Here is a 14171-nt window from a genome sequence, read left to right as displayed (position 1 = left end):
CCGCCACCACAAGGGAGCTCCCATCAGAGGACGAGTCCGTGTCACTGGTGTCAGCTCCTGTCCCCGCCGTGGAGCTCCCCTCGCCCTCCGTCCCACTGGTGAATTCAGACTCCGTAGTGTCGCCCTCCAGGGCCATGCGGGATGCAGCTCCCTCGTGCTCCGGTGCCACTGCTCCTCTGCCTGATGATGCTAATGCACACACGAACAGGGAGACCACAAAAAGGGGGGGGAACACAGAAGAAAGACATGTTGAGTGCATGCATTACCGCTACCGTTGGCGGACACGACAGACACAGAAGCCCCCTGCACTATGTAGCGCTCTTGGGCTCCACTGTTCATTTCCTGGGAAATGGCCTACAAGGCTATGGACGACATCTGCACACATAGATTACACAGGGGCATGACTAGGTGGACTTGGCACTCTACAGAGGTGGGCTGGGGTGCCACATGGCCTGCCTTATGGAGGGGCCTTGCCTACGGAACTCGTCCTGGCCTAGGGAAACCCACACCCCACCTCCCCCACCCAGACACCTCCACTGCGCGCAAAGTCAGCAGAATGAGAGTGTACTCACCCCCTTGTGGCTGCTGTGATGCCCTCAAGCGCCCATCCAACTCCGGGTAGGCCACCGCCAGGATCCTGAACATCAGGGGGTCATGGTGCGACAGGCACCCCTCCCACGTTGGGAGGCCATCCCCAGCTGAGCCTCCGCCGTCTTCTTGCTCCAGCGGCGAATGTCCTCCCATCTTTTCCGGCAGTGGGTGCTCCGTCTGTGGTAGACCCCCAGGGTCCGGACGTCCTTGGCAATGGCACGCCAAATATCTTTTTTCTGGTGGGCGCTGACCTACATGAAATGTACAGGGGAAAAAGAGAAGTTATTACCAACTGCACCGTCAAACTGATTGGCCCCCATCCCTACCCTTGCCATGTGGCACATGCATTCACCGTCTTTCATGCACACAGCACTCTCGCCCCTTCCTTCTTACATCCAGCCCTCTCCACACAGGCATAGCCCATACAACATGCTCCCTGTGTACTTACCTGTTTGTCTGGAGGACCGTAGAGTAGCGTGTACTGGGGGAGGACCCCATCCACGAGCTTCTCCAACTCCTCCGATGTGAAAGCAGGGGCCCTTTCCCCAGACACTCGAGCCATTGTCTCTTCCAGACCAAGGTCACAGCAGCACTTGCAGTGTAGGTCCTCTCCTGTCGAAGATCAGGTATCGAGTGATTGAACAGATAGAAAATGGCGGTCACGTCCGCGGCGGTGCGTACCGTCACCGCCGGCGTACATAGTCATTGGCTCCTGGGACCCATAGGGTCCAATGTTAACCAATGCAGAATTGCGCTGCGGTCTTCGACCGCCTACTGCGACGGTGTACAACGCCAGCGCAGTTACCTCACATCCCATTGTCCCACTTTAGAGGTCAGGCAGCCACCATTTCATGGGCCCACATGGCTTCATTTCCAACTGCGTCACACATACCTAGGCCTAGACTCAACACACATACAGGCCACATTTTGTGTATGTTTGGTGTTCTGGGTAAACTGTGGGTACATACCTCTGAGTTGTTTGACTCTGTGCTTGCTGTTCTCCTTCATAGGCACCGTCCGCTGGGACATGTGAGGAGATGGCGGCATCCTCCGGTGTACCGACTGTTGGTGGACCTGTCGACAATGGAGGAGCGACATTTGATTATCACATACAGGCTTGACCGTGCCACAATCCAGGAACTGTGTACCCAGTTGGAGCCAGACCTGATGTCAGCAATCCGCCATCCCACAGGAATCCCCCCTCAAGTGCAGGTGCTGTCAGTGCTCCATTTCCTTGCAAGTGGGTCTTTTCAAACAACAGTGGCCATAGCATCAGGGATGTCCCAGCCTATGTTTTCCAATGTATTGTCCAGAGTGTTGTCTGCCCTTCTGAAACACATGCAGAGCTACATCGTTTTCCCTCAGGTGGAGGATTTGCCTACAGTGAAAGGTGATTTCTATGCCCTGGGACACATCCCCAACATCATAGGTGCCATTGATGGGACCCATGTGGCTTTGGTCCCCCCACAGGAGTGAACAGGTGTACAGAAACCAGAAGAGTTATCATTCTATGAATGTACAGATGGTATGTTTGGCAGACCAGTACATCTCCCATGTGAACACCATGTTCCCTGGCTCAGTGTATGACGCCTACATCCTGCGGAATAGCAGTATCCCTTATGTGATGGGTCAACTCCAGAGGCACTGTGTGTGGCTATTAGGTGAGCACCTGGAGGCAAGTCAGTGGGAACGGTTGTCTGGGTCTGGGGATATCCCTCCAGGTTAGTGCGTGCCTAACAGTTTTCCTTCACCATTTGCAGGTGACTTTGGTTACCCCAACCTGTCATGGCTACTGACCCCAGTGAGGAATCCCAGGACAAGGGCAGAGGAACGCTACAATCAGGCCCATGGGCGAACTAGGAAGGTGATCGAGCGGACCTTCGGCCTCCTGAAGGCCAGGTTCAGGTGCCTCCATATGACAGGTGGATCCCTATTCTACTCACCAAAGAAGGTGTGCCAGATCATTGTGGCCTGCTGTATGCTCCATAACTTGGCTTTGCGACGACAGGTGCCTTTTCTGCAGGAGGATGGTCCAGATGGTGGTGTTGTGGCAGCTGTGGAGCCTGTAGACAGTGAAGAGGAGGAAGCAGAGGAAGAAGACATGAACTACAAGGACTCGGTGATCCAGCAATATTTCCAGTGAGACACAAGTAAGAGTACAGACCTGCCTACTACATGTACTTTAACACTACTACCTCTCTACTGTGTGTCGTTTTCACCCAGTGTATGGTCACTGAGTTGTCACTTTCCCTTACGATTTCACAGATGTGGGTCCCACTGTGTGACATCTGCTTAGATTCCTCATGGACTAGAGCTGTGTGACATAGGTATGTTGACATTACAATTGAAAGAGCATTTTGTCACTGTAATTGCTAATACACTATTTCGAAATCACAGACAGACTCCAGATTGTTTTGTGCTTTAAGTATGTTTATTTAAGTGCTCAATATTGGAGGGGGTAGTGAAATGGTGAGGGGTGATGGCGGAGGAATGTCCATGGCAGAGTCCAGTCTATTAGTCTCACAGGTGCATTGCCCAAATGGGCATAGGAAGTGGAGCTGGGGCAGTTAAAGTATGGACAGGGTGACAAAGTGGGACAGTAGGATGACAATCAGGGTGGTCTCATTTCTTGGCGGGGTCTTGGCATCGTGCTCTGTCTTTGTCCTGGATCTCAGGGACCGTTTGCGGGTTGGTTCTCCCTCTGCAGAGGGTGGGTGCTGGTGTGGTGGTCCTGTGGCAGGGCGTCCTGTCCACTAGCGCCGGCGGAGGTGGTGGGCAGTTCATCGTTCATGCTAGTGTCAGGGGCCCCTTGTAGTGCCACAGTGTCCCTCCTGGTGTTGAGTACTTCCTTCAGCACACCTACGATGGCGCCCAGGGTGGAGCTGATGGTTCTGAGTTCCTCCCTGAAACCCATATACTGTTCCTCCTGCAGGCGCTGGGTCTCCTGAAACTTGGCCAGAACCGTTGCCATCGTCTCCTGGGAGTGGTGGTATGCTCCCATGATGGAGGAGAGGGCCTCGTGGAGAGTGGGTTCCCTTGGCCTGTCCGCTCCATGTCGCACAGCAGCCCTCCCAGTTCCCCTGTGTTCCTGGGCCTCCGTCCCCTGGACTGTGTGCCCACTACCACTGCCCCCAGGTCCCTGTTGCTGTTGGGGTGGTGGGTTATCCTGGGTTCCCTGTAGTGGTGGACACACTGCTGATTGACGTCTCCTGGGGACGGAGGTATGGGCCTGCTGGGTGGGTGCTGTGCTGGTGTTTCCAGAGGGGGGAAGTTCTGTGGTGGCCTGTGACTGGGTGAGGGGAACCGACTGTCCAGAGGTCCCCGATGTGCCGGGCTGGCCATCTAGAGCCAGTTGGACAGAGGTGCTGTCATCACTGTGGGCCTCTTCTGTTGGTGGTGTGGACATGTGTGGACCCTCCTGTCCGGTGACGTTGGGTAGGGGTCCTGCAGGGGTGTAAAAGGATGGTTATTACATCTGTGTGTGTCATGGTGTGCAATGGGTTGGTGACCGTGTACCCCAGTGCTTGCATTCCTGTGTGGGACCTTGTGTGAGGATGGTTTAGGGGGTTGTATGGGTATGTGCAGTGGGCATGCTTTAGTGATGGTGTCCATGCTTTGTTGTTGCATGCAGGGCTTGGTGTTGGGATGAGTGGTTTGTGATGTTGGGTACATATGTGAGGAGATGGGGTGCTGGGGGTGAGGGTGAGGGTGGGGGTATGTGATGGCATGCATGTAGGGTGGGGGATGTAATAATTAAGATTTGTCTTACCAGAGTCCATTCCTCCACCTACTCCTGCGAGGCCCTCAGGATGCATAATCGCCAAGACCTGCTCCTCCCATGTTGTTAGTTGTGGGTGAGGAGGTAGGGGTCCGCCGCCAGTCCTCTGAACCGCCAGGTGGTGTCTGGAGACCACGGAACGCACCTTCCCCCGTAGGTCGTTCCACCTCTTCCTGATGTCCTCCCGATTTCTTGGGTGCTGTCCCACTGCGTTGACCCTGTCCACTATTCTTCGCCATTGCTCCATCTTCCTTGCAATTGAGGTGTGCTTCACCTGTGCTCCGAATAGCTGTGGCTCTACCTGGATGATTTCCTCCACCATGACCCTGAGCTCCTCCTCCGAAAACCTGGGGTATCTTTGCCGTGCCATGGGGTGGTGTAGGTGATGTGTGGGGTGGAGTGTGTGGTGATAAGTGTGCTGATATGTAGTGGTGTGTTGTGTGAGGTGTGTGGAAGTTCTGTGGGTGATGGTGTTGTGTGCCTGTGGATGCTGTTGTTCTTGCTGGTGCTCTCTCTCTGGCCTTCTTTCGGAATTTTTTGTTGTGGGGGTTTGTGGGTGATGTGGGTGTGTGTTTTATATTGTAATGGGTGTGTGGGAGTGGTGTGTGTTTTTGGAATTGTCCAATGTGGCTGTGTTTTGTAAGACTGTGTGTATTTTGAGCGCGGCGGTGTGTACCGCCAATGGAATACCGCGGTTGAAAGACCGCTGCGTGGATTTGTGTGTCGTGATAGTGTGGACGTATTTCTGTTGGCGTGACGGTGGAGGTTTTGTTTTCCCCAGTTTATCACTGACCTTTGGTGTGGTGGACTTGTGTGGGTGTCTGAATTTTGTCGGATTCCGACATGTGGGTCATAATACCTGTGGCGGAATTCTGCGGCTGCGGCGGTGTGTTGGCAGTCTTCTGCACGGCGGTAAGCGGCTTTTACCGCCAATGTTGTAATGACCGCCTAAGTGATTTGCTTGAATTTGCGGGTGCATTAATAAGAAGATGCAATAAAATTGTTTAAAAAGTACCTCTGCAGGCATGTGGAGGAGGAAGGCGACAACAGCTGGTAGGAGAAAAGGCGGCCTGCAGAGGCACGTGTACGGAGTGCTTGATTAGAAAAAAAAATTAAAAGTACCTTCTGTGTACGTAGACAGAGGAAAGACACTGGTCAGTACGGCAAGCCTCATGTCACAGCATAGACAGGCAAGCAGAGCAGGATGTAACAACGTGCTGACCAATAAGAAGCATGGAAATCACAGCAACGCTGGAATGAACGAATGGTAAGTAATGGGTGGGCTCTAAGCCCCATTTTAATATATTTTTTTAAATACAAAAGCACTGAGCAGGTAAAACCAAAAAATTGCACCCTTTTATAGGGTTTTAGACAAAAGCTTCATACTTTACTGAATTAATGCATGGTTCACATGCTCACAACCAAAAGAAATAACGCAAAGTGCAACTGTTAATAAAGAAATACATTTGAGAATTTTCTCACTGTTCTACTACATGGAGTTCTAGTGTTCACAACTTCTGCTCCTGGTACATAAAATGTAACATAGTATGTAATTCAAGCTGGACAGTTGCTTCATCCTTGAGAAGGTACACTCTGCTTAGGTAGTCATGAAAAAGCATTTCTCAGCTTGGGAAAGTCTACGAGTCTTTATTTTGACAGAGAATATAAACAGCAGCTAGAGTCACATGTTAGACTGAAGCATCACAGCAAAATAGGTGACAAAGCCTAGATCGTCCTTACTTCAGCTAAAAGTCTACATTCTTACACTCTATGCATTACATTTTCAACAAATCTTTTTTCACTTTTTTAAATCCTATGTTACCCTTTGGAAAAGTGTTCATTCTATATTCACCTCAATAGGATAACCCTCTTAATCGTCTGATATCACTTGCATTTTTAGGTCAGACAATAGCCTGAGACCTTTCAGTTTTACTAAAATATGTATAATATATTTTCATATACTTCTATTCATCCATTGGTCTGTTGTGTCATTCACATTTTGCTTCAACCCACTATAGCTTGAAGCACTGGGTCAGTCTACTTAAGCCACTGGTTAACTTCCCTTTGAATGACTGCATTTTGCTCTCTTGCAAGAAGCACATCTGCACAGAAGCTAGTTCGCTTAAGTGCCAGTGTTTCTGTTCTTACTTTATATTTACTTTAGTGTTGCCTTTGTGTTTAAAGCCTGTGATGGGGCGCACTTGATGCACATTCTATATCAGATCCCATCGCCTGTCAATGCTGTTGTAAAATACTTTTGAAATCTTTTGCATTTCTGGCTGCTACCATTTCACAGCATACCAAATTGTGTCTATTTGAAACTCTTCTGTATCAAACAATCCTGCCACGTTTCCCAGATCAATCCGTGATGTGCTGCACCAGTACTAGTTTGTTTCTTTGAATTCTAGGATGCGTAGTCTTGGTTAGTCCTTTTTAAAACAGGACTAGAAGTCCCAGAATTCAAAGGAAAAAAAATCTGAACTGGTGCAACGCATCACACGTAGACCTGGGAAACTTGGCAGCTTTATGGTTATCCTCTTTTTACTTTTTTCTTTCTTTCCTTCTTTTCCTTCATTTTTCTTTCCCTATTTTTCTTACTCTGTTTCCTCCTCTCGCTTTCATTTTCTAGCTCTAGATCTTTATTTTTTTTTTTTCTTGTCTTTTTTCATTCTTGCCGTTTTCTTTTATCCATGTTCCTTCTTTTCTCCTTTCATTCCTTCTGTCCTCCCTTTGTCTCTCTGGGGTTGATAAAATAAATCAGGATTCACAAAGTCAGCTGTGAAATCGGCGCTTCTGTCGCTTACGTTTCCGGGTCACTTGTGACAGACCAACACAGGACAGAGAGTAGAGTGCAGTCGAGCGGCTTCTCCGTGTTCTTTCTACTCCCCGAAATGATTGGGGGATGAGCAGTGGCTGGTGCTGCTCGACGTCAACACGTACCCGCCCCTTGCAGACGTCAGAGGCAGAACCTGCTCTGGAGCCATGGCGGTAGTGGAGACACTCTCCCCGGACTGGGAGTTCGACCGCATAGATGACGGCTCTCAAAGTAAGCTGGAGAGGGTGTAGGCAGAAAATGCTTTACGTGGATCGGGTTTGGTAATTAAGGGCGAGAGTAGGAGAGGAAGGGAAGGGGAGTCTAGGTATCCTTAATTTCCTTGGAAGGGTTGTAATCAGCTCTGACAGTTTACACGAGATGATCATGTGAGGAGCTGTTAGGATAGCATAACTTCCTTTCTGTGTCCCAATGCAGTGTGCTACATCTCTGTTTTGTTCTATACTGTGCTAGGCGGCGCCCTTCTCAACCTATTCTACCAGTATTCTACTCCTCTTTACTTACTGTGTATTCTGCGTTCTTCCTTCTCTCATGCGCTTTTATGATGTCCCTAAACTCTCATCACTCTTACAAGCAGCTTATAATGTTGTAAAATCCCTTTTCCTGTTCATCATATTTTCCGTGGCGTTTCTTCTTGCACTACAACTTAATACTGCACAAATAGATAATGCATAATCATTGTAGCGTTCCCCCAGTGTTACTCAGTTCAATGTGTTTAGGAAAACTTCGGAAAATGTAGACAAGCACAGACTCCGTTATTGCGCAATAAACATCTCTTTCGTCCGGTAACCGAGAGAACAGTCTTTCTCCCGTAATGTCCTGACCCTGTAAGAATAACGGTCTCCGCAAATGGTCAGTCCTCAACATCTACTTACATGGGAGAGTTTAGGTTGGATTTAGAGCCTGCGCTGTCCGAGGTTACAGGCGAAGTTCCAAACGCCGGTGCCAGCCCACTCAGAATACAACAGTGGGATTCAGTTCGGTCTTGTTTCTATGCAGTACTCCCCAGGGCTTACACGCGACCCTGGACCGGTGATGACAGGGCCGGATTGGGGAACCAAAAGCAATCATGGAATAATGCCCAAACCAGCCCCGCTCCATTGGTCCGTTGGTTCATCATCTCTTTGCATCTATCCATTCTGTCTCACTCCTTCTCTTCCCTCGCTCTGTTCATATTTTCTCTGCCTCCCTCTGCCTGCTGCAATTAACCTCGAAGAGATGGGGAAAATGTAATTGGCATCATGGGCAGCCAATGGACTTTCAAACCTGCCGCCAAGGGCCTTGTCCCACTAGGGAAATGCCCCGCGGAATAAAAGGCCTGTACGGCCCTGATGCTGGGCAGGACGCACTTTCGCATTTTTGAGAGCCCCTGGCAGTTGACGCTGCGGTTCACATCCAAGCCAGGGAGGGGGGAGGGGTCTAAGGATGAACTGAGGGCAACCAGGAGCACACACTCGTGGGCAGGGGTGCATAGGTTCCCACAAGCTCCGGTAGCTCCTCTTTTTTCCAAGGCACGTGAATGCAGTAATCTCTCGTAAGCTTATTCAGTCTGCTCCCTTCTTGGCAGCTCATCTACCAGGGCTATTGCTGGGCTCTTCTCTGGGCGTACTGGTCTTTATGGAACATTTTCAGTGCCCCTCTCTTAGCCATTAGGCAATCTCCTCTGGCAAGGCAGCACCTCAGTTTTTATAGATATTGATTGCAAATTTTTCATTTGATGGCCTCTCACCTGATAGAAAAACTGGCGTCGGAGACACCCCATATGATCCTCAGGGATTCCTCCACTATCATGCGAGTCATTGCTTCCACTGATAATATTAAATGATTCGGTCTATGCCTTGCGCTCCTCCTTAGCCTGCTCGCAATATTTGTTTTCCTCGTGCAGTAGAGTTATGAGTCTATAGTTATTTTGGTCCTCATGGCTACCATTCTTAACAAGCATTTGCAATGCAATAGGTCTCGCATATTTAGAACAAATTTATTGTGATCTTGTGACGACGGCATCCTCGAGCAAAAACAAAAGAAAACATGCATGGAAACTGAGAAAAGACGACTTGGCAAAATAAAAAGTTAGCTTTAAAAAAATAAGTTTGCAATTTTGTTTGTCTTGCTGGACATGTCTTTGCCAGTCACATGCCTTCTGTTTGCAGGGCACTAAAAGTTAACAAAAAGAACAAATAGTACCTTGATCACGTCGGGAGCAGCGGATGGGCACTAATTAAGTTGAATCAATTAGTGCTTGATCCCTTTTCCACACAGAGAAACATAAATGATGCCAGGCATGCCTTTACAAATTACAAGGCTGTAAAGAAGAGTGCCACACAAACCAACAAATGGTGAGCGACAGGGGAGCTCCAAGCCCTTTACTGAACACAACTGAGTCGCGCAAGCGAGATGCATGCATTCGCAGGCTCAACCCTAAAAATGGGATGCATCATACTGCCTCCCCAGGAGTCCAAAACTTGTCCTGTGTTTAAACATTCATTGAACAGCATTGTCAAAGTAGATGACCATAAATTGGGCTCAGATTTATAATGTGAGTTAAGCAGGCCATTCAGCCCTTCTGCCCTTTTTGCTTTGCTTATTGTATGTAAGTGCTCGATGTTGAAGGGTAAATTTGCTCTATGGACGGCCTGGATTTACAGAATTGTTCTACAGGGTTTTCATTGATCTTGCTTCTCAAAACAATCACCTTTGCATGTGCAACAATGTCTCAATTTCAGATGTTCCATTTTAGAAATTTTTTGCTGGATGTGACCAGCCAACATGTACCAGGCTTTTAGAGCGGGGTTATTTGTCCATGCCAAAATTATGATCTGTGGAAAGTGGTTGCTTTTTATCCTAATTTAAATAGCATACTCAAATATGAATTGAAATAACGACCGATTCGTGATTATGTTGTAAACTACTGATTTAGACCGGTTAATGTAACAGATTGAATTAGCTGGTTGGTCCCAGAGGAAGCAACCGTTTAAAGCTCCAAGTCCCAGTGAGTACAAAAGATCAGTGCACAAGTCCCCATCTTGTCTCTGCGGCTTAAAGAGGAAACTTGTGATTACATTTTCCATTAATAGTCCTGTAGGCTAATGATTTCAGACTCCTTCATAAGGTGTGTGTTGAAATCACCTGATAAAATGATTATTTCTTTGAATTGTCTTATAGCAATATGTTTTTGTTGTGGCTGTGGGTTTAAGTAAACATTTCAGGGAAGAAGGGACTTAAAGCTGTGTTCCTGATTAAGAGGCCGTGTAGCCACAATAAACTGAGTCCCAGGTTGAGAGATTCCAGTGGCAGTCTGATGGAGAAGTAAATTGACACCCCTTAGAGGCTTTATTTGGTAGAGTTTCATCTTGCGGGCTGTAGGAATTTTACATACCTGACTAGTTTGTGACCTACTTCACACCAAGTTTATTAAAATAAGAGAATCCTGTGCTTTTGACGGAACTGCAAAGGCTTTGTGTCTTTAGTCATTAGTAAGGATGTAAACGCCCTATGAGCAAAAGTCAGGGCTGTGTAATTTAACAAAATATCTACTCGTCCATGGGATAGTTTGCTTTATAAATTTACTTGTCCTGTAAAAAAATCTACTTGTCCCTTTGCTGCCACGCAGTGCAGCGACAAATTATGGAAGCATTCTCATTATGTAAGAGCTCTGATAATAGCCTTTCTGATTATGCCAGGTCTAATACAATAGTAGTGCTTGAATAATAGCAATTTCAAGCCCTACCGTAGCAGCTTCCTTATTTTTTTCCACCTTCCCCACAGATCTACATACCCTGGGATGGGAGGAAGCATTAAGCAATAGTTCCAGGGCTGTAATGCTGTTGAGTCTATGCACACCCACAACTTTGCATGTTTTAAGGATTTTCACCAGTTCTTCTTTAATCTTTTTCCCAAACTGAGAAAGGTTGGTAATTTACTCCCGACAAGGGAAGAAGTAGAGGTTATTCCAGGGTTGGGGAAAAAATGATTGTGGCAAAAGTGAACTTGCTAACGCACAATAGACTTTCACACAAGCAAATCTACACATGCATATTTTCTCGTGCTAAAATGCAGTTAACAAACATTTTCTAGCAGTAAGATTTCCTGGTCTACTTTTGTTAAATTCTTGTGAATTAGTGAAAGCCACTAATATAAAGACATACACCATCGGCACACTTTTGTGGCTTTCTTTAAGAATTGGGCCCATAATTTGGTCTGCAGTTAACCCCTTCGCTGCCAGGCCTTTTCCCCCTCCTGTGCCGAGCCTTTTTTTGGCTACTTGGGGCAGTTCGCGCTTAGGCCCTCATAACTTTTTGTTCACATAAGCTACCCACGCCAAATTTGTGTCCTTTTTTTCCAACATCCTAGGGATTCTAGAGGTACCCAGACTTTGTGGGTTCCCCAGAAGGAGGCCAAGAAATTAGCCGAAATACAGTGAAAATTTCATTTTTTTCAAAAAAATGGGAAAAAGGGGCTGCAGAAGAAGGCTTGTGTTTTTTCCCCTGAAAATGGCATCAACAAAGGGTTTGCGGTGCTAAAATCACCAGCTTCCCAGCTTTCGGGAACAGGCAGACTTGAATCGGAAAACCCAATTTTTCAACACAATTTTGCCATTTTACTGGGACATGTCCCATTTTTACGATTTTTTTTTTTTGTGCTTTCAGCCTCCTTCCAGTCAGTGACAGAAATGGGCATGAAACCAATGCTGGATCCCAGAAACCGAAACATTTCTGAAAAGTAGACAAAAGTCTGAATTCAGCAAGGGGTAATTTGTGTAGATCCTACAAGGGTTTCCTACAGAAAGTAACAACTGAAAAAAATATATATTGAAATTGAGGTGAAAAAATCTGCTATTTTTCTCTACGTTTTACTCTGTAACTTTTGCCTGCAATGTCAGATTTTTTAAAGCAATATACTGTTATGTCTGCTGGACTCTTCTGGGTGCGGGGATATATAGGGCTTGTAGGTTCATCAAGAACTGTAGGTACCCACAGACAATAAATGACCTGCACCCTGCCTTGGGTTTTCATTCTATACCGGGTATACAGCAATTCATTTGCTGAAATATAAAGAGTAAAAAATAGCTATCAAGAAAACCTTTGTATTTCCAAAATGGGCACAAGATAAGGTGTTGAGGAGCAGTGGTTATTTGCACATCTCTGAATTCCGGAGTGCCCATACTAGCATGTGAATTACAGGGCATTTCTCAAATAGACGTCTTTTTTACACACTCTCTTATATTTGGAAGGAAAAAATGTAGAGAAAGACAAGGGGCAATAACACTTGTTTTGCTATTCTATGTTCCCCCAAGTCTCCCGATAAAAATGATACCTCACTTGTGTGGGTAGGCCTAGCGCCCGCAACAGGAAATGCCCCAAAACACAACGTGTTCACATCCCATTTTTTTTTACAGAAAACAGAGGGGTTTTTTGCAAAGTGCCTACCTGTAGATTTTGGCCTCTAGCTCAGCTGGCACCTAGGGAAACCTACCAAACCAGTGCATTTTTGAAAACTAAAGACCTAGGGGAATCCAAGATGGGGTGACTTGTGGGGCTCTGACCGGGTTCTGTTACCCAGAATCCTTTGCAAACCTCAAAATTTGGCCAAAAAAACACTTTTTCCTCTCATTTCGGTGACAGAAAGTTCTGGAATCTGAGAGGAGCCACAAATGTCCTTCCACCCAGCGTTCCCCCAAGTCTCCCGATAAAAATGGTACCTCACTTGTGTGGGTGGGCCTAGCGCCCACGAAAGGAAATGGCCCAAAACACAACGTGGACACATCACATTTTTTCACAGAAAACAGAGGTGTTTTTTGCAAAGTGCCTACCTGTGGGTTTTGGCCTCTAGCTCAGCCGGCTCCAGGGGGGGCAGAAATGGCCTAAAATAAATTTGCCCCCCCCAGGGAGCGACCCTTGCATACGGGGTCACTCCCCTTGCGTGATGGCGCAAAAAAAAAGATCCCCAGTGCCTAGTGGTTTCTGCCCCCCTTGGGGGCAGATTGACCTAAAATCGGCTGATTTGCCCCCAAGGGGGGCAGAAATGGTCTGAATACAATTCGCCCCTCCAGGGGAGCGACCCTTGCCTAAGGGGTCGCTCCCCATCTCTAAAAAAAAAAAAAAAAAAAAAAAAAAAAAAAAAACCACACAAAAAAATTAGCCCTGGCGCCTAGAGGTTTCTGCCCCCCCGGGGGCAGATCGGCCGAATAACAATAGGCCGATCTGCCCCCAAGGGTGGCAGAAATGGCCTAAAATATATGTGCCCCCCCCTAGGGAGCGACCCTTGCCTACAAGGTCGCTCCCCTTGGCTGACGGCACAAAAAAAAAGATCCCTGGTGCCTAGTGGTTTCTGCCTCCCTTGGGGGCAGATTGACCTAAAATCGTCTGATCTGCCCCCAAAGCGGGCAGAAATGGTCTAAATACAATTTGCCCCTCCAGGGGAGTGACCCTTGCCTAAGGGGTCGCTCCCCATCTGTAAAACAACAACAACAACAAAAAGGCCCGGGTGCAGATCGGCCTAATTAAAATAGGCTGATCTGCCCCCCTGGGGGGCAGAAATGGCCTAAAATAAATTTGCCCCCCAGGGGAACGACCCTTGCCTAAGGGGTCGCACACCTTACGTGAAATTCACGAACAAAAAAAAAAACTCCCTGGTTTCTAGTGGTTTCTGCCCCCCCTGGGGGCAGATTGGCCTCATAAAAATAGGCCAATCTGCCCCCAAGGGGGGCAGAAATGGCCTAAATATAATTTCCCCCCTATGGGAGCGACCCTTGCCTAAGGGGTCGCTCCCCACACCTAAAACAAAACAAAACAAAAAAATGTATCCCTGGTGCCTAGAGGTTTCTGTCCCCCCTGGGGGCAGATCGGCCTAATAATAGGCCGATCTGCCTCCAGGGGGGGCAGAAAAGACCTTAAAAAAAGCCCCCCCTGGGAGCGACCCTTGCCCAAGGGGTCGCTCCCTTATGTCCGTTTCCTTTTCAAAAAAGACATC

General features: G+C 47.7%; 1 protein-coding gene across 1 annotated transcript in view; it reads left to right on the top strand.

Moving 5' to 3' along the window:
- The first annotated feature begins 7230 nt into the window (after window positions 1–7230).
- The window catches only part of WASHC4 (WASH complex subunit 4), a 923504-nt gene continuing 916563 nt past the window's right edge, over window positions 7231–14171 (top strand). The window contains exon 1 of the mRNA XM_069228973.1: window positions 7231–7415. Coding sequence (XP_069085074.1) covers window positions 7352–7415 — 64 coding nt within the window. The 5' untranslated portion in view covers window positions 7231–7351. The remainder of the gene's footprint in view (window positions 7416–14171) is intronic.

The sequence above is a fragment of the Pleurodeles waltl genome, chromosome 4_1 (genome assembly GCF_031143425.1).
Source record: "Pleurodeles waltl isolate 20211129_DDA chromosome 4_1, aPleWal1.hap1.20221129, whole genome shotgun sequence".
Taxonomy (NCBI): domain Eukaryota; kingdom Metazoa; phylum Chordata; class Amphibia; order Caudata; family Salamandridae; genus Pleurodeles; species Pleurodeles waltl.
This window is presented reverse-complemented; position numbering and strand designations above follow the sequence as displayed.